Source organism: Trachymyrmex cornetzi, unplaced genomic scaffold (assembly GCF_001594075.2).
Source record: "Trachymyrmex cornetzi isolate Tcor2-1 unplaced genomic scaffold, Tcor1.1 scaffold343, whole genome shotgun sequence".
Classification (NCBI taxonomy): Eukaryota; Metazoa; Arthropoda; class Insecta; order Hymenoptera; family Formicidae; genus Trachymyrmex; species Trachymyrmex cornetzi.
The window spans coordinates 396,383-418,113 of record NW_017298142.1 but is presented as its reverse complement, the minus strand read 5'-3'; the positions used below and the strand labels follow the sequence as shown (position 1 = coordinate 418,113).

At 35.7% G+C, this 21,731-nt stretch overlaps 1 protein-coding gene across 1 annotated transcript in view; it reads left to right on the top strand.

Annotated features, from left to right (window-relative positions):
* The window catches only part of foxo (forkhead box, sub-group O), a 185,018-nt gene that overhangs the window by 122,010 nt on the left and 41,277 nt on the right, over window positions 1-21,731 (top strand). The window contains exons 2-7 of the mRNA XM_018510546.1: window positions 1,279-1,403; window positions 1,505-1,702; window positions 2,250-2,368; window positions 2,534-2,781; window positions 3,803-4,195; window positions 4,934-5,264. Coding sequence (XP_018366048.1) covers window positions 1,279-1,403; window positions 1,505-1,702; window positions 2,250-2,368; window positions 2,534-2,781; window positions 3,803-4,195; window positions 4,934-5,158 — 1,308 coding nt within the window. The 3' untranslated portion in view covers window positions 5,159-5,264. The remainder of the gene's footprint in view (window positions 1-1,278; window positions 1,404-1,504; window positions 1,703-2,249; window positions 2,369-2,533; window positions 2,782-3,802; window positions 4,196-4,933; window positions 5,265-21,731) is intronic.

The following is a 21,731-nucleotide window of genomic DNA, read 5'->3' as shown; positions in this document are numbered from 1 at the left end:
CAATTTGCCTAATGAAGAAGGCAAGGGGGGCAACGGAAAATTATATAAAGCGCGGCTTCTATGATTCACTTCTCACGAATTGATTTTTTCGTGTCCTGCATTCTTGTACTTCTTTACATACACTATCGTACGCGGGTAATAGTACGATAGTACATGGATGTTATCTCGCTGCAAAAGATAGAGACTATATACGGTATATATCAAACAAGACAGTTCTCGCATATAATTTATGCAGATAAGCGTTTATAAGTTTGCAGTGGAAAAATTCGGATCTTAATCGATTTATAGATATATTATGGTTTCAATACTGTCTTATAGCATTAAAATTGCTTTTCTATCATCCTACAACATAAAGACCTCGGCAGAGACTATTCGACAATTATATTTTATTAATTTTTATTTGTAAGACAATGTAAGATAACGAAATCAATTACCTAGTTTACGATAAACAAATTGTTTTAACAAATTTAGTTGTTTTCAAATACATTTTTACCTGCTGAACGAATCCGTTTTTCAAAATTTGCTGTTACGTCACAATTTTGAAAAAAATGACACCAAGAAAGAAAAAAATAATAATTGTGAACATTTTTAACATTAAGTACCGACAACAAATTTTTTTTCTAAATTTTAATTCCGACACGAAGGTATCAATTTTTAGCTTTAAAATGCATTTTGTTTCATGTCTGTATGATCTTTCGTTTTCGAGATATAACAATTTTAAAGTAACTCTTTTCCATGTAATACAAAGAAAAGGCACTTTATTTCATTTTAATGATATGGAAAGTAATTAATTATGTGGAAACTAAATGTTTTTGTACTTACATAACAGTATAATCGTATCGTATCCTACTAAATAAAATAACGATGAAGTTACAATGTGACTATTTTTACGTCGAAAACGAAAAATCAAATCGAAACGAAACAAAATGCATTTTAAAGTTAAAAATTTTGCGTGGCATTAATGTAATATAGAAAATTTGCTACCAGTACTCAACGTCAAGAAAATCTTCAAAAGTTGTTATTGTCGTTTTTTTACGTTATTTTTCTCGAAATTGTGACGTAAAACTTAAAAAACGGATTCGTATTCAGCACTTAAAATACTATAGGAAATGATTACGTTCACAGGCAATTTGGCAATAATACCAAAATGTAAATTAGCAGACTAGTGAATTATATATTTACTAACAAGATTTTTTTTCTCTCTCTCTCTCTCTCTCTCTCTCTCTCTCTCTCGTTGCTATTTTATTGTATAAATCACGTTATTCTTTTTGTTTACAGAATTCTATACGTCACAACTTGTCGCTGCACAGTAGGTTCATGCGGGTACAGAACGAAGGAACCGGCAAGAGTTCCTGGTGGATGATCAATCGCGACGCCAAGCCGGGTAAATCCGCCCGTCGTAGGTAAGTCCAGATTGTCGGCAATTTGCCTCTCTCTTTCTGTTTTTTATTTCTCTTGACCTCAAACTGTCAAGAGTACCGTGTGTATTGTGTTTGTGGCGCAGAGCTACTACTATGGAGAGCACCGGCAGTCTAGAGAAACGACGTGGCCGCTCGAAGAAGATCGCTGAGGCTCTGAGGAACGGCGGATTGCTGGCCGAGCCCACGTCCAGTCCCAGCAGCAGCGTCGGAGAAGGTTTGGACCTGTTTCCGGATAGTCCCCTCCCACCTGCCAGCGGATTCCAGCTTTCCTCTGACTTCCGGTACGATAGAGCTTTAACATTTTCGTTCGAAAAAATAAATTATCTGGAGACATGCACACACGGCAATGTCTCGGCGCTAAGCAAGCGTGATGGCGCGAGAGCGGCTGCAGTGTTCCTTTACGTGAGCCGACGAGTTGCGGCCGACCGAGATTAAAATTTACAAAACTTAAGAAGATTTACAGTTGAAAAACTGTTTTAAATTATATGTCCGTTTTTAATGGAATGTCATAACAGTCATAATATGAATCGAGTGATATCAAAACTGACCGAATCGATCTCTTTTTAATTTCGAGAGTATTTGAAGTTTGCAGGTATCAGTTATAGAGAAATAGTGAATTTAATTGTTTGGCAATATATGATCAAACGTATAGTATAATATATAGTTAGATACTATATACATTATATGCGTGGCACATGCATACATTTGTATTATAAAGAGATCTTTATTATACACATGCAAAATTAGAAAGATATTAGTTATAAATTTCAAGAAGAAATTTAAAGCGTCTCCTTCAGATTAAGTAATTAATTATTTGTGTTATTCAAGTCCTCGCGCCTCGAGTAACGCTTCCTCCTGTGGCCGATTGAGTCCTATCCCAGCGGTTCTCGGGGAACCAGATTGGACACCGACCTACGCGTCTTCTTATAGTCCGGATCAACAATTAGGTACATATCTAACAATAATCTCATTTTCTTCTCTTCTTTTCACCTTTTTTGCTTTCTTGATAGTTTAAGATTTGTCTTTAATATATATATTCGAAAAATCTAGTTCATCCATCTCACATATATATCGGATAAAACGATTAATACGTGCATCGTATTTGATAGCAGATACGATCCTAGCAGGCAACCTGGCCGATACAATGAAACTGGAACCCTACCAAATGTACCAGACATCACCGCCGGCCGGTCACCAACAGCAAACGGGCCCGCCGCCACCTTACTACGAAGCGCAGTATCAGAGGAATAACGGCCTACGCACCTCGTCATCCGCATCTTATGGCCTGCCACCTACTCCGCAATCGGCCAATCAACAAAGATGTCCGATTCATGGTCTGCAGCCGTGCGGCTGTCAAATGGTGAGTCTGAAATTTTTGGCGAATTTTTCACGCGAGGATACCACAACTATCTACAAAGGAGGACGTCAGCGTTTTTATGTTGCGCATGTTCGGCCTGGCAATGTTGCAAAATCAATAAGGATCGCGATGTATGTTTTACACAAATACATACACAAACGTACAAAGTGTCTCTGTAACTTCTATATGTGCAGGCTTATAGAGAAAGACACACAATAACGTTAATCATGACGGTCGAAAAGATGAATCAATATCACTTTTCAAAATTAATTATTTCTTAAGATCAATCGTGACCTAATCGGAAAATTAATATCGAAGGAGCCGAGGAATCTTTTCTTTATAGAAACTGAGCTCGTTATTTTCCACGAGGCCGATATTTTCACAACAATATTTTTGTTGTCTTGTGTGAAAAGATTTGCGATGGTGCGATGGAAGCTTATTTACATTTTATTATTGAAACTGGCTTAAAAAAGCATCATACGCTTATGGAATTGTATTGAAACGTATTTTCGATAACGGCACAAATACAAACACATTCGAGCTAAATTCAGAACAACCTGCCTAATTGTTTAATTCACGAGATTAAATTTCCTAAGATTAAATTATGCTAAAATTTACTTCTATTTATATTAATCATTTTATTGCGTGCGCTACGCGATATATTCATTGTATCTTTATTAACAAAGTTCACATATATTTATCCTAGAATAGATTAAAATATTAAATCTTCAATTTCCCTGGATTCGTTACGTTTTTAATATAATTCCAGAGAAATGTAAAGAATAAGACGACTAATATAGAAAACTAATATTTGTACAAGGAAAAAGGTAAATAATACTATTTCACAATATAGTTTTAGAAATATAGTTCTGGAAATATATTTATATTTTATTTATAAATCATTATTAATCAATAACATTTGTATTTACGTAACAAGTTACATAACAAATTGTATACAAATACAGATCGTTGCGATCACGCTTTTATTTTCATCGCACTTTCTTTTTATAAATTCAAAAATTAGAACCTGAGTCCCGGCATGTCACCGTCTGGCATGTCACCGTCGTATCAGCAGAGCGAGCCCAGTCCTACGACACTGGGCAGCAATCAACAGCAAACGCTGCAATACATGATTCAGACGCAACAGCGTCAACAGCAGCAGCAGCAGCAACAGCAGCAGCAGCAGCAGCAACAACAGCAACAGCAGCAACCGCCACATCAGCCACATCAGCCACAGCATCAGCCAGCACAAACTGGACCAGCTGGTCCCAGTCCACCTAACACACCAACACCCTGCCCCGCCACAGCCAGCACCATGATGGGCCAGCTAATGGGTGCGCTCAATCATTCCGCCCTCGATGACCTTAACATCAACATCGAGGCAATGCACGGCGGCTTCGACTGCAACGTTGAGGAAGTAAGTTTGATTATGCTCCGTCTGTTACTACTAATTTTATCAAACCTACGTCTCTCTGTTATTACACGAGAAAAATATGATATTGTATTAACAGCATTATTTTAATTGAAAAATAATCTTGTCAATTCAATAAAAGTATTAATGAAACAAATAAAATTTTATTAAAACAAGAGCATTTATTTCATTAATAGTATGATTGAATTAACAAATTTTATTTTCAATTAAAATAATGCTGTTGATACAACTTTTTTTTCAGTGTACTAATGCCGTCACTAGGTTTCTAAGAATCAACAAATTGAAGAAATCATTTTTTTGCGCCACGAACAGTCTGAGAGTCTAAATTAAATATAAAATTTTTTTTATAAAAAATAATATATAAAGAGCTTTTCAGTTGATCTTTGACGTTACATAAAATCTGCATATTTCGATTGACATGTAAAGTACTGTGTTAATCCTTATCTGGAAAATTTATTTTATTTACCAAATCTTATATAGTAGATAACATGATTAAGAAATTATAAGCTCCTCTATACGCATATAACTATATATCTTTACTTTATATACAGTGAAGATAAAAATTTCGTAGCTACTGTTGGATAATAATTTTAGAAAATAATTTCAGTTTAAAATAAAGAGAATATAATAAACTCATGTTACCGGATAAGGATTGCTACAAGAGAGGGAATATCGCTTTGTAAAATATACGTATAAACATGCAATTTGATATGTAAATTGCAGGTAATTAGGCATGAATTGTCGATGGGTGGCACGCTGGATTTTAACTTCCAGCAGGGAGTGATGGGCACCGTGCAAGTCAGTGACGGCAACGTCGTTGGCCAGAATGGTGGCGTCGTTTCCCAGAACACCGGCGTCGTCATCGGCACGACGACCGGCAACGCGCCGGGCGTCTACGTAAGCACGAATGCGGCAACCCCCGCCGCGACCCCTTCGTGGGTTCACTAGCAGTTAACCCCCCTGCCCTCGACACCCCCGTCGTCCTTGCCGATGCCGATGTTGTCCGACGGATCGCTGGATAACTTCTGCGGGACGACCGAAGGGCAGCTCATCGGTGAGTTTCTTCAATTTCTCCAATCTCTTGATTTTCAAGTTAACATTCGTAATCACAATTATCATATATCAAGATGAAATATCAATATAGATTAAACAGTGCAATCATTGGTCACTCGTATTTCGACGCGGTAAAAAGTTCGTTATTATTTCTTAGGGAAAAATTAAAAAGAATTATAGATTTCAACACACACACTATATATTCGGTGATAATAGATTTAAGTAGAATTTAATTTATAGCTACCCCAGCTATGTAAGATTTTGTAAAAGTATCACTTATTTTATATTTATCACTTGTTTACCTCTGAAGCTAATGATAAAAACGAATTCGCTATTACGATATAATTAATGATTATTTCACATTTAGACTAAATGATCAATAATAACTTCATCATATAATATAATTCGTTCTACTTTTGTCGACTTTCGTCAGAACAAAAGAACTCGGATTAATTTCTAGATTCTAGGCAATAGCTTCACTTAAATGCATTACGTAATCGTGAAATAAAGGAAAGACGTAAATCTATGTCATCCATCTGTTAGATGTTAGAGTCCGCGAATCGATATATCATTCTCGCGTGGCTGATTAATCATCCGGAAGTTCGCGCAGGATCTTTCGCGAACTTTCTCGCACGTCGCGTTTTCGATCATGGAACTATGAAGGGAGGAAGATATCCGGCGGATGCAAGAGGGAATGGAGAGCAGAGAGAGAGAGAGAGAGAGAGAGAGCAGGTCATTGATTGCCCCCTCGTGCACGCAAAATAATATTTGCATACTCGTGTCATAACAGTGCTCAGCCGTATGGTATTTAATAAATCGCTTCGACGTTTTGTGCCTCCGTCCCCCGATCCTCTCGGTCCCCCGTACCCCCGTACCCCCGCCTTCCGCCATTTCGTACGTGCCGACACATTCATATAGCGGCAACCCGTGTTCCGACGGTGTTTTGTGCGAAATCGCTATTGACTTGGACGCGATAACAATTACATCGCCGCGGGCCGCAAATTTTATGGAAAGCCTTAACACAATATTGCTGATCGCGATCACACGAAAACAGTCGCATTTTGTTTAACGAAGAAGCGGAGCGTCCAACAATTATGCATTCGCGAAAAAACACTCGTGTAGGGCCTCGATTTTCTCTCGAGTACTATTACACGTTTAGCGAAAAAAAAACGCGAGTTCTCTATTTCCATGACGTACTTGTGCCCGAATGCACAAGTAAATTTCATAGTAGATAAGAAACAATGTGCCTAATCGATGGATCACTCCGAATAGTGTATTGTTGTGTTGATAATATAGTTAATAGACGATACTACTGAGGTAAGAGTAGCCTAATTCTTAGTATTTAGAAGAAAGTTACAAGATATATGTTACATACAAACTGTATAAAAGTGTAATCGGAAAAATTGGTTTTCTGGAAATAAAATGGATAGATAGAAAATATATATCAAAAGTGTATCTGTATTTTTAATACCTACAATTCACACATTAGAAAAAAAAACTGTTTTAATCAAGCCGAAGTACAATTTACGAATGGCTCGACTATTCACACGCTTACACGAGACGATAATCCCTTCTACATTATGGTATTTCCTAAAGTTATATACGTTTATATCTCAAATATTCACGTCACTTTGCATCTTGGACAATTTACACGAAATTATGTTATACAGTAATCACATCCGGATTTTACGATCTGTCTCTTTCTACAACCCCGAGTGCTCTGCGTGCATAAAACTTGCGACAAAAATTAAAATATTTTTTTTTTACGTTTTTTACGCTGATTTCCTTTTTCAAGCTTCGCTTTCTCTCTTTCAATAACGGAGAAAGAGGAAGAAGATGGTATAGAAATATAACGTGAATTCTCAGAGAGAAAACCATTTTTGCTATTAGTGTGTCGCAATAAAGCGACTAAAATAACTTCCACTTCGCTGCCGATTGTCTTTTAATCTTTAATACATGCAGTGCCATGTAATTATATCTTTATCCTATCATTTCATCGTTGTCCTCGTCGTGATCGTCATTGTCGTTGTCACACTAATGGAGATAAAAATGCCATGTGAATACATGGATAAACGATCGACGATATTAATCATGTGCTGATAATCGCGTTCTAGCGTGTGCTTTCCGGCGGCCAATTGCAACTGGCTGGATAGTGGCTTCCTCTTGCAATCTGCGCAGTTGCGTGATCGACGTAATAATGTTTTTCGAGTGTTACAAAAAGAAATGTCGAGAATCGTAATCATGAATGAATCCACACACGATTCATTCACAAATATGTATGTAACGATTCGCAAATCGCTGCGACATCACATTTTCATCTCTTTTTAACAATGACATAAAAAGATATAACTAAATAATTAAGGATTAACAAGATTATAATAATTAAGGTAAATTTTTGTGAAAATTTTCTCTCTCTCTCTCTCTCTCTCTCTCTCTAAAATATAATAAGTCTAAATGAAAAAAGTAGATAAAATTAGTAAAACAGAATATTTGTATAGGGTTAAAAATGCAAGCGCATTCACTCACACTCATACTTTCATTGACACTTTCATACGATGGTGATCCCGTTTTCGTCGATTTTTCTTGATCTTGCATATCATCGTTCGGGTGGAAGCAAAGCGTAAAGCGGCAAGTAGGCAAGCAGACAGCAAGAAAAAATGACGCGAGCGTTTGGCCACGCTAACGGCTCATTTTTTTCCCCGGACAACCTCTTTTGGCGATTGCACTCACATGACAGCCTACTTTGTTGTCCCTACGGGCGCGGATATTATTTACACGGCGGAATATCGGCCCGAGAGAGATATTAGCTTTTAGAAAAATATTTTTCAGAGCGGCGAACGCGCGCGAGCGGCGAAAAAATACCGCCCCCGGGCTTACGCCCCGGTATATTAACGCCTCCGGCCGTTCCAGTAGTTTGTTGTGCGTATGAAACCGGTATGCACGCCGATCTCCGTTAGTTCCGAGGGGGATCGATGTCTTTTTGTTTCCTCTCTCTTCTTTCCCTGCTCTCTTTCTCGCTCTATCTCTTTTTTTTTTTCGTCCAACTGTATATCCATTTACCGTCTGGCGGAAAGGGTATAAATTCGAGGGTTTGGATAAAACCGATACCGCCGCAACGAGCGAAGCGCAACGCGACGCGTAAGAAACGCGCTCCGAGGCACGGACGTTTCAACGCGGCGGTGCGGTGGTGCTGCCGTGACGGTGACAGGAAATATTCCGCAGTAATTCTTTGTACAGCACGGAAAAATTTCTCCTATCGCTTGAGAAAATATTTTCAATCATTTTTACGGGGTAAAATTCCACCTAAGGCGGTAGCAGAAATAAATTTATTGAGCTTGGAGTCTGGGATTCGATCGATAATAATTAGTACTTCGTCCTAAAACGTATTTGTTTTATATGTATAATCAAGTTAATCCTATCTAATTGTAAATCAAGAGTAGATGAACATTTCTATTCTATTTTCTATATATAAAACACAATGACGAAACGCCATTTCTTCTCAAGCAACGGATAACGAGAAGAAGGTTGATAACGTGATAATCCGAGAATCGCTCCGTTTTATCGAGCGCAACGATAAAGGAATAAGGAGAGTCCGGCCTTATCTCGTCATCGCCCTGTAAAACTACTCGCGAGAGTAGTCTCGGCCATGGAGCGGAAACTGCGAAACTACGAGAAGCGTCCCTCATTAAACGAGAACGCGCTCGGCAAAACTTTTGTCGTCCGAAATAACAATGGAGTCTCTCGAGCGCCGGATTATTTCGAGATCACACGGTACATGACTCTAATTGAACGACTTCCGGTCGGCGTCGCGCTAATGGAGAACAGATTTTCGGATCCGTGCCGCTCGTAAACTCGCGGTCGAAACTCGAAACTCGCTCGTCCCCGATCAGTTCCTTCGCGAAAACTTCCAAGTTAAAACAAAAAAGCATCGAGGAGAGAGAGAGAGAGAGAGAGAGAGAGAGAGAGGGGGGGGGGCAGCCAGAAGGGGCGAAGAATAGGAACAAAGTGGGCAGATAGGGGGAAGACCAAGGGATGCAACGATAGATCGAGGTAGAGAGCATGTAGGTTGCGGAATGAGAGAGGACGGGTCGCTCGCCTGACAAGGTTGGGTGGCAAGGGAAGAAGTCTTTTCTTTCTCCTGTCCCCCCTTCTCCGCCTCTTTCTCTTCTCTCCTCCACCAACTTTATAATTCTTGCGACGCTTTTGGGGAATGAGATTGTCGATGGCAGGGGCGAATGGAGGCGGCCAGGGGGTGGCCGGGCTTTAAGGTAGTCCGCTGGCGCCAGTGACGTCTGCCGAATAGCTGCTGACTCCCAGACTCCTGCAGTTTCGGCTAAGTGGTTCCCTTTTGCCCCACTTCAGCCTTTCTGAGCGCACACCTTCTATACCTCCATACCCGGAAACGCACCTATCGACGACGAAGGCTGATGAATGCTCAATTTTCTATCGACCGCGGAGAGAGACCATAGGGCGGTTTAGGATGACAAATACATCAAAGCTTTCTATTAAAAAGACTTCAGCCTTGTAGGTCAAGGTTTAGTCGTTCGTGACGAAAGATTGCCATTTTTATACGTGAATGAGAACAATTTTTATCTTAAAGGAATCCGGAAATGATGAATATTTAACTTACTTTATTTAAGCTCTTGTCATCGTTAAAATGAGAAACTTATCCATTACAAAAAAATCAGTATAATCGTTTCCTCTATTTTAATATGCATTTTTCCAATATACATTTTTTATAGTTAAAAAAGATACTATCAATAAGTAATAAAAGAAATTTAACGTTGAGCAACTTGAGAAATCGAATTTTCAGAGTGATCAATATTATATGTCGTCGATATTTTTACATCTAAAAATATATCAAGTTATCGAAAAATACAGAAAAATTGTAATTGGATCTGTTAAAAAACTCAATAATTTATTAATAAAAATACGTTGTGTTAAAAATAGTTTAACATAAATAGTACAATTTAATATACATATATTATAGAATGTATAGAAGTGATTAGTAGAGAACAAAATGCTCAAACTTCATTTAATGGTTAGCTGCGATTTTGATGAGTTGATTATAACAAGAGCGAGACGCGCCACACGTGTCAAAAATTAATTACATTCTGCAGACGATGACTGACGTAATTGGATGCCAAACGGTTGGTTTATTAAAGTTTCGAGTACTGCTGGATCATCGCCAATCTTATATTAGTAAGCAAAAGAGCTTATGAGTCATTTAATCCTCGAGCTAACCCATTACTATTTCATATTCAGGGTCATTTTATTACGTTTTCTGTTAAAATAAGCTGCAGGTACTTGATAAAATATAAAATTAAAGTTAAGAGATATTTTTCATTATCAAGATTTATGCCCGTTTCTATCAATTCAATTTTAATCTTGGCTCAACTAGTTCTAAGAATTTGAAAAAGATGAAGATTAAGTTAAACCAAGATTAATCTACATTGATAGAAATGGATATTAGGCAGTTGTAATTTAACTAAAAATGATGTTTGATATCTTTAAAAATTTTAATTAAACTACAATGTATATTTGTATGATAATAATTTAGAATCTTTCACTGTGGCAATTGCAGTTCGTGCACTGAGAGAAAAATATTTGGTATTTGTAACTATAATTACATATCACTATAATTATGATTATTACTGCTATAATAATAATAACAGTAACTATGTATATAGTTCTAACAACAAATGTATATAGTTGGCAACCTAAAATGACTATATAATTATAGTTGTTATAACCATAAAATAGTTGAAATTACCATAAAATTATAGTCACTTGAATCATTTTTATGGTAATTTCAACTATTTTATGGTTATAACAACTATAATTATAGTCATTTTAGATTGCCAACTATACACATTTGTTGCTAGAACTATATACATAGAGTTACTGTTATTATTATTATAGCAGTAATAATCATAATTATAGTGATATGTAATTATATAGTTACAAATACCAAACATTTTTCTCTCAGTGTGTATAGATACACACACATACACACACAAACGCACTTCTAAAAAGATTAGCACAAAAGGAAGAAGAAAAAATATAAAAGTATACAAATTATAATGCCAAAGGAAAATATAAGTATAATTCCATAATTTTTCAACCGATTTTTCGCCTCTATGCACAAATGCGTGCAGTGACTTAAAATTCAAAAGGTTCTAAATCATAAACTGGCGTTTATAATCTGCTCGACCTCAGTACTTTATATTGAGAAAAGTTACACGTGCATCCACGTGTATTACCTCAGTGGAACGTACGAGTCGACGTCACTCGATGAAAAGGGCTCGAGTTTTCTTTCTGGGTCAAGGCTCAACCCTTTTGTACTACCTACGATCCCAGAGAACGTATCTTAAAAATGAAAAGATATATGGTATAATTATTTATTTTCTGTCAAAATTTTGATTGTTATAATCTCATCGAAATAAAATATGAACAAAAATCTTCATGTATTATCGAACAAAATATTTCTTATGTTTATATTTTCTTTAGTATTATTATATAATTTATTTTTTATAGTTTTGTATCTTTTCTTTTTCTTTCTTTTGTACTTTTTAGAATTAGAATATATATACTTCAATATATACGCGAATTGCAATCTATCTATATATTACCGCGTTTTTGAGCTTACATGTGATTTTCTTAAGCTTACACACTTTGGCAATTAAACAGTTGCCCTTAATGACCATTTTATTGTAAACTGGCAAAGGGATACATTACTATCATAATATTATACAACAATACTCCTCGTTACGGCCAATTAATCTCCCCTGACCTAGAAATGAATTGAACTATACGTTTAGAATTGCCAATGTTACCGGGAAAACCGGCAAGGGTGACATGGTTATAGGCCGCGCGCAAGATCGCCGTTAGTGTCACCGCTCTGGTTGGTGTAGGGATGAATATAAAAGCAGCGACGATACGTCTCGTCGACTGCGAAATTTAAGATGAATCGTTCTTGGCCAGTGTTCCACTTTTGGAAAGTTTCATTTATTCGTTTTCTCGAAAGGACAAATGTAGTTTTGAATGCAATTGGATAGCGCCTGCGTTCAAGTATTTAGGTTGAGTTACGGTCGCATAAAGTTAAACAAGTTGATGAAACGAAACTTATAACAACTTTACAACATAAAGAAGAGATTATAAATGAAAGATCTCTTAAACGATTTAGAGAGAGAAAATTGACAAGAAAATTTTCTTTTAAATCGGAGATTACTCTAATATGCTGTGCCGTTCTTTCTGTTATTTATTATACAGATTATAACTGATAATTTTTATCAAAGAAACATCTCATAGATGTGATCGATGAAATATTTTTGATGAATCGATAGATTTGAGATAATCATGAATCATAAGTAACATGTTACGTCTTCACCATTACTGTTACTTTTTTTATAAGAACGATTTAGTATAATGATTTTATAATTTGTTATAAACATAATGATAATCAGAATTAAAAAATTCTTTTTGAAAAATAAATAATTTGTTACCATTATGCGCGTTATTCATTTAAAAAAGTAACTCGTTACTTTATTCGCGCTGTAATGAGTAAAAGTGATGCATTACTAATGCATTACTTTTATTGGTTACACACGTAACGAGTAAAGTAACGAGATACCCACTTTTCGAAAGTGATTTTCCAACCCTGGTGTTATTGCTACCATACCGGCATAGAAAGTAAAGTCATTACCAAATCATTACTATAAAAAAGTAACGTATATAGTGTTAAAAGTAACTCTCTTCCTATTTTCTCGCGATTAATTTATAATTCCTTGCAATTTATACTTGCATCGTTATAATATATCAGCAAAACTTGTCTATGTTACGAAAGTGCAGAGAAAAGGATTACTATGGCACTCGTCATTCGAATGTATATAAATCGATCCGTATATAGGTTTCAGACGTGCTTCAGACTGCGCGATGACTGCCGTGTACGACTGCATCGTAACGACGGCATCGTAAAAAGCGTATATATAAAAGAGGCCTAACGCTTCTTGAGACTTCTTAACCCACTTTTCCATGGAACCTGCGATTCGACGCGAGCATCGCTCTCCCGATCCATCGATCAAACGTTCGATCCGGTCCTTACTCTAGAAAACCGCGGTACGTCCTTCATTCTACGTTACCATAGGTTACCACGGAATCGCAACAATACTTTTTATAAACTTTTCGTTTAGATTTCAAGACATCGGCGTCTTTCTTAAAAGAAGCTTTATCACGATGAGGCACAAGACGGATTAAGACTATATATGTGATATACTTTTCCACATTTCGGCCAACAACTTATCCAATTTGAGAAACTCGAAGAGCGCGAACTTCGGCCGATGTGCGCGAACTTCGGAATACGTAAATTCGTTCGAGCATGTTTGACCGACATGCCGCCGTGGTGACTCGCCGTTTGCTCTGCATGTCGTACTCTTCTCCGTTTAACATCGCGATACCAGTTCTGGTCATTTCGCCTCTTCCGTACTTGCTCCCGTACAAGCCCGTAGGAGTGGTACTCGAACTAGGCGGCCTCGACGTTTCCTCCGTTAATGCCAATAAGGAATGCTGCCGAGTGTACATTCCTTTGAGCAGAAATGTTGCGATGTGTTGCCGGCACGGAGGAAAGGGGCGAATGACGCGAGAAACCAAAAGAATCGCTAGACGGACGGAACGCAGGGATTGCATAAATAGAATCGCAGCTTCCTTCGTGCGCACATCGAGTACACGTGCGCGACTGTGGTAACGGCATACGCCGGTCAATAACGGCACACCGACTTACAGGAAATTAGGAATGACTCGCGGGCATCTCAAGACGTTCAGCTTTTGCTCTTAATGAGGAATAATCGCGAGGAGAGGTGAGGCGGGCTATAATTAGTGAGACGCGAGTTACTTCTTAAACAGATTCTCTCTCTCTCTCTTTCTTCTTAAACAGACTCTCTCTCTCTCTCTCTCTCTCTCTCTCTCTCTCTCTCTCTCTCGGTATCTTGCAAACTTATTCACCAACAAAATGCTAATAATCCGACATATTGTTCTTCACTTATTTGTTTTATGATGTTTCGTTATAAAAAGATATTTTTCACATGCGATGTGGAAAGTTATATTGGTTACGATTACTGTTTTCAAAATTATTGTTTTCCATAAAAGAAAAATATTTTCTACGTAAAGATATAAATTTTTATTTACAGAGATTTCTGTGTAAAATAATTATCTCAATTAAAAACTAAGGACTCATAAATTATAGATGAAAGTTAAAGAGATGTATCTATTTATAAGAGTAACTTTGCGTAAATTATATGGATGTGGAATAATAAGAGGCGTTATATATGTATATGGAATTTAATTTAATTTTTAATTTTCAGCCCTGGATTATGGAAATATGTAACGAAAAAAAATTCATAAAAAATATTCGCACGCATAACACAGCATATTTTGTTGCAGTATGCGTCGTCAATACGACGCGATTCTAATTATTGCTCGACACGCACGCTTCGGTTAAAAAGTATATTGCAGCATCATTTTTTTTTATAAAGGAATTGTCAACATAATCCTTTTTCAAGTCAACTCTTTTTCCTGTGAATTGACATGAAATTGACTTATCGCGTGTCTCCAGCAATCGGGATTTCCTTTCCGTAGCCAATTACGTCGCTTATACTGCTGTTACTGACCTTGTCCTAAGAAAAAATAATATAGAGAAAATATTATAAATAATATAAAATTTACTGATGCAGATTTTCGATAATCAAAATTCCATTCAGCAATTAATTTTTTTATATTTCCGCATAATTTTATTTTAATAAATTAAATATTGTAAGATATTTTAATCGCAACAAATTTTTTTGCAGTCATCAAATATACTTGAACGAAGGAAACAAAATTAATTAGAAGGAAATTCACGTTTGCTAAGAGTTGATTTTCTGGAAATTGCAGCTAATTAAATTATTTAATTAGGTTCATACAAAAGATAATAATGTTAAATTAAAATTAAGAAAGATCAGAAATTTCCAGAAATAAATTATCTCATGTAATTATTATCTAAAGAGCATTCCTGACAAAACTTGTTCTATTTGCCTTGATTTTTCATGAAAGTGACAAATCGTGATGTTGGAATTATAATTCTTTTCCATTTGATTTCACATGTTAAGGAATGATGCCTGACGACGATCTGAATATATCCCTAGTTCTCAGCCCTTCGTAAGTGTAATGATGTAACTATAACGTCGGCTGGTCTGCGGGGGTTGAAGCACGAAGAAGGGCGCCAACCGACGTGCGACGCTTGATAGGTGGGGGTAACCGGGCTTGCGGTCTTGCCTAATCGAGCGTGCGTTTCCGATGAATTATTCAGGATCGAACACTCCGAGCTGGCTGTCCTTAGCCGTTAGGCATTTATTCTCATTATACGGCTTGCCTGTCCTATGTTTCGTACGAACGCGTCGATAAGACGCCCTTCCTCTCATTCCCCTTCTGGCATTCTTCTGGCTCTCGTGTCCAACCCTTTCAAGATTTCAAGGAATAATGTATTTAACGTTTCCCTAGGAAATTTGTTCCTTTTGAATAGTTGAAACTGAGAAATTTATAATTTAGTTTAAAATTAGATAAGTTGCAAAATCGTCCACAAAAAAAATTTATAAATATTACCCAGTGTGAAAAGAAATCAGATCTGAGCGATTAATAAATTTTAGATTGTGTTTTCTTAAACTTAACTTAACTTCTTCCTAATGCAAAAACCAAAGCTCATCAATGTGATCAAAGTGTGTGTCTGTATAAAAAGAGAAATAAATTGAGAACGATGTGCGTATGTGAGTGTGTGTTTGCGCGCGCGTGTATGATATAAAAATTGTCTTGTTCCAGTTTAATTTTAAAATAAATATATACTCACAGAGAAATAAAGGAAATTTAAATATATAATATCGAACGCTCGCATTCTAGTAGCAATAGAACTTTTAGCGAATCAGTTTTCAGTAGCAGATTCCAGTTTTCTATGGCTGCCAAAATGGTTCCAAAATTGACTGCCTGTACTGAAAATCTGTATTGCACGTAACGTAAACTGTAGCATTTTCAGCACTGGCAGTAAATTTGGGACACAACCTTTATCCTCAAATTATGGATTAGATTCGTTTTCTTCATCGAACAGTAATACTAGTAATAGGTAGGGAAAATATTCAAATTAGCAATAAATCATCTCTATAAGATTTGTTTAATGACATAAAAGTGTGAGCAGTCGATGCCCACACGGAAAAGTTACTGAAAAATACTCGCGGAATTTGCGAGCAATATTTATATCCGACACGATCAAGCAATAGACGGCCACGCGTTTCTGACGCGTTGTAGGCGCACATGGGCGCACATACTACAGCGTGCCCCATTAGAAATTCTAATCGAACTGCGACGTTTACGCACGCCTCTCGTACGCGCGCTCCGATTGGTCGACTGGTCGTTTGCAATAAACCTGTCTACCGCGTTTCAGTCGTAATTGCGCGCACGATCCATAAATCGCGCGGCGTAAGTCTCGGTCTCTCCTTTTTCTTTCCCTCTCGTAATATCGTTAAAATTTTCTACACAGAATAATTTCGTAGTTATCAATATCTCAATAAAAATTGCCGTTTTTCTCCTTCTTTATTAGGTACCTACAAGCGATATAGCGATTAAACAGATATGCGATTATGGAATATCCTATACACTATTTCTTATGCATTAATAGTATAATTTCTAATAATAGTGTACTTTCTGTTGATTTTTTTTTTCTATTATAAACTATTTTTTACTTTACTATTTTTTTTTTACGAGAAAGGTAATATTATAAGTAATATTATATGTGAAATAAACTTGTGATTCTCTTCCTTCTAATTCTTTAAACGTGCAGAAAATATTCATAATCGATGACTATATTTATGGTGACCTAACTTGATGAAAAATTGATTCTATAATGCGGCAAGAGCAATTGAACGCGACTGTCCGATGATCACACAGTGGGACGGACGGGTAAAACGGGAGGAAATAAGGAAAAATCACGGTTAAGAGTGGTTTAATTGATTTTACAACGACCGACGTCGCTAAGTAGACCGTGATAGGTCTCGATGTCACGCATCGATAACCGCCCGGCTGCTTTTTAATACTCTTACGCCTTTCATTACATAATTTCGCGTATGTGGGTCGCGAGCAGAAATTAAATCAATATTGAAAACTGTACCAGAAATAATTCCTACCATTAGACTCATTTTTAAGAATTCCAAGCTTAATGGAATTTTAAATTTGAGTTAAAAAAACATAGTTATATATAATTATGTAATCAATAAATTGAATTAAACAAAGCATAAAATATTACAGGCTATCGTAAGAACAATCTGCTCTGTGTATCCGGTAAAACAGAATTTCATGAAAAAAATATCTGAATTTTAAATCAATTATTTTATAATTTATTATTTATTTATTTTCTACATTTCTTTATTATAGAAATCAATAAAAACCATAATTTGCAGAAGTAAATAACATCAGCTTGAAAAAAGTGCAACAAATCATAATTAACAAATTAGACATTTTTATTCTTCGTGAAGCTATAGATTTAACACGGTTATGATTTGAGATTCGTACTTCCATGAATTGGTTGGGGCCGTTTACGAGCATTTTCCTTTTGTATGGTTTCTTTTTTCCACAATGTCTCAGTGGAATGTCCTTTTCTTGTAGGAATTCCGATGAATTAATTACATCTTTCCTAGCCTTTTATCTTTTCATTTTTTCCGGATCGTTACATAAACTACTCGTTTCGGCCGTCGAACGCTGTCGAGATTCTTACGTAAGTGGCGTTTCAATTTACGCTTGATAAATAGACATCGCGCTTTATGTGCTTCCAACGAGCAATATCCAACAAATTGCGTGGACTTTATCCTGTAATTCGGTAATTGTACGTTCACGTCGTGAGAGTATCGAATGCGCGAAACGAAATTTGCATCTGTATGATTAGTACGATAATGTGTCTCTTTTTTACGTACCTACTAAAGAAAGAGTATCGTCGATCGTTCGTTTCATCTCATAAACGGACACCCGTTAGATATCATCACGCCATGGCGCCTTGGCCTACGCACTTTGCTTGCGTAATGCTCGTGATGACGCTGTCAGTGTTAGACTCCTCAGTCAAGGAGAACATCGTCCAAAAGAATATCTGTGGTATCTACGCGTGCGTATATTCTGTAATTCACACTGTTCACGCACGCATGTATGTAATCGCGTATGTGTCCATATGTGTATGGATTGTTACACAAGAAACAATCTACTTGTACGGTTGGTTTCACAAGAGGCGAGACTAACTTAAAACGCGCCTTCGTTATCGGAGCTTTTGACCGAGAGCCAGTCAGTTCTCTAACAGTGGGAATAGAGAGATGTCGGCGACGATAATTTCGAGCGATAAAACGCTGCGGCGTTTTAATAAAAATGTTCCCGGACCCGATATTTTATTTATTTTTGATATCCAGCCGGCCGCGTGCGTTCTGAATGTGTCTACACTTGACGTGCGTAAATATTTGTGACTGGTACGCTCTCGCTATTGTCGGGCTGAACGGTTGATTAAAATTTTAGGGTAAATATATCCGCCGGCGTATTTTTACGCGTCCGTTTCCGCGTTCGCGTTCCGCGTTATAATATACCTTCATAATATTTAGTTTGCGCTTTTATATCCGCCTTGTAATCCCTACAGTAATGTACATACAAATCAAAATATCTTACACTTTTTCAGCGTAATCATTTGTAAAAATATGGATCTATAATAATAAGTTTTCTTTGTCACTTCTTTTTAATCTTTCTTAACTTGAAAAATATAATTGAATTATGCTTAAACGTTATGATAATGTAAGTCAAATATTTCATCTTTTATTAAGTATAAGAAAATTTTCGTATCATATAATTTGGTTTGTATAACGATTTCCACATTTAATATGTTGCAATAAATTTTCCGTACGTATGGAGGCTTCAATGTTACTCCTGCAAGTTACAATAAATTCCATTCATTTTTGTATTAAATTGAATGAATATTATTTTTACAAATTTTATAAATCTGGGGAAAAAATATAAAAAGAATTTTATTATACAATACAAAGTAGTTAACCACACGCTACTGACGAAGTATAATTGTTGACTACTATCCATTATTATATTACTGACTATACTACACGAATCGAGCTTGTAAGTGATAAGTGTATGATACATATCAATAACTTGATGTCGTTTGTGATAAATGGTAGTCGGAATAAGTACGAGCGTATTTGTGCGCATGTGGCTCGAATGCGCAGCAGATTAGACTGACATTTTGGCGAATACTCAGTGCGGTTGCACTTGCTACGCACGTAGTGATGCACGCGGGCAAAATACACAAGTCATCTCATTAGCTAGTCATCTCATAGCTGACTATACCGCTGAGAGTGTAAGTCTCGTCTTCTCAGTAGTTACATTAACTGCGTTTTAAAAGGAACAAAAGCTTTTGCTTTTTGCGTATCATCCTGAATCTTGCCACTTTGTCTTCTCGCCACTTGTATCCTCGCAATTATTACAAATTAATTTCAAGCAGCATATTAATATATTAATACAGTTGTCTATACAAAAATTATATTATTTTTTGTTATGTTATATAGTTGTAAGTAAAAGTCAGACTATTAATTTTTTAATATGTGTATAAATAATGTTTTATATACCTATAAATCATTCTGTAAAAATCTTTCTATATATTTGAATGATTAACGTCTTTTTAATAAATTTCCGATTATTTCTTTTGTTGAGTGATGTAGGTACTTTTAACTATTTTCGCGAATTAATTACGAATATATTCATTAACGATGTATTTTATTTTTATTAGATTTTATATCATATAATAGAAAAACATCTTAAAAATTTTAATAGTATCATTATATAAATTTTTTTTAGTAAGATTACTTTGAGGCACCCGCAAAAATTATACAAAATTATGTAGTATAAATATACTACAAAATTTTGCATAATTTCGCAGGTGCCTCGAAGTAATCTTATGTAATTGTATAAGATTCAACATTTAGCCTCCAAACTATCTTCAAGAGAAATATTCTGATTTGACTCACGGGTATTTTTAAAACATGGCGAACAGATTTTATTGCTTTACAGCGAAAGATTAATATCGCTCTAGACTTAAAATTTTACATTTTATAGATCATAACTCACTCTCTCTCTCTCTCTCCCCCCCCCCCTCTCCATCCTCTCTGTGCGCACGCGTGTTTATTAGTATTTGTGTATATAAGTATGTATGTAGGTATGTATGTACGCGAATAGAACGGTTTTGCTGAAGTATCTAAAAATGTAGTTAGATACAGATCTGAAAATAATTTTGTTCGACCGTCAAAATAATTATATAGGACGCTTAAATTGATTGTTAAATTGTCAAAGCTTTTTGCAACCTTATCGTGCTTGGACGTTCTACATAATGGTCTAATGAAATTACACTCAGAGAAAGGTTTCTTTTATTTAAGCGTTATTTTTTGAAGTCAAATAAAAAAATTTATTTGATTTAAAGAAATTATGTTCAAATCAAAGAATTAATTTCTTAATTATAGGAATCCTTATAAATTATATTTGTACGTGTTATTCGGTACTTTTGTAATTTGTGACCTTTTTTATTTATATATTTTTATGCTACTGAGGATGACCTAATGGTAATGAGAATCGAAACGTTTAGCATTGTACTGAAATTATTGTAATATTAAAATTTATTTATTAGCACTTTTAACATCCTGTATTGACTCGTAGCCTTTATCATTTAATTTGTTTCAAAGAAATGACATTCAAATCAAAGAAATTTTTTTCTTTAACCGCATAGCAAAGAAACATTTCTTTAAATTGAAGAAACCTTTCTTTGGATGTATTTTCTGATCTGTGTTCGTTAAATTTTTACTTCAATGAAATCATTCTTTTCGTGTATCTATAAGACGCTACGCTTTGGCTTAGCGCCGAGACACTATCGTGTCTCCTGATAAGTATATATATGTATATACAATATTATATGTATGTACAGGGTGTCCGGTAAGTTTTGACAAAGCGCTTGTGTGTACACAGAACGGATTAAACTAAGTCGAAAAGTCCTCTATCATTTTGCAATTTTCGCAATAATTAACAAGGTATTACTAAAGATCGCTGAATATTTGTTTTCAATCATCTTTTACTCAAACACTATCAACTTTACAGCAAAACAACGAGAGACAAAAATTATTTATTTTCTTCTTATAAAGTTCTGAGAATTTTTTCAGAATTTTTTAATACTGTATTTTCTCATGTTTGTAAAAATAGTTGTCAATAAGAAAATGCAGTACTAAAAAGTTAATAAAAAATTCTGAAAAAATTCTTAGAGTTCTATGAGAAGAAAATAAACAATTTTTGTCTCTCACAGTTTTTCTGTAAAGTTGATAGTATTTGAGAAAAAAATTATTGAAAACCAATATTTGGTAATTTTTAGTAATTC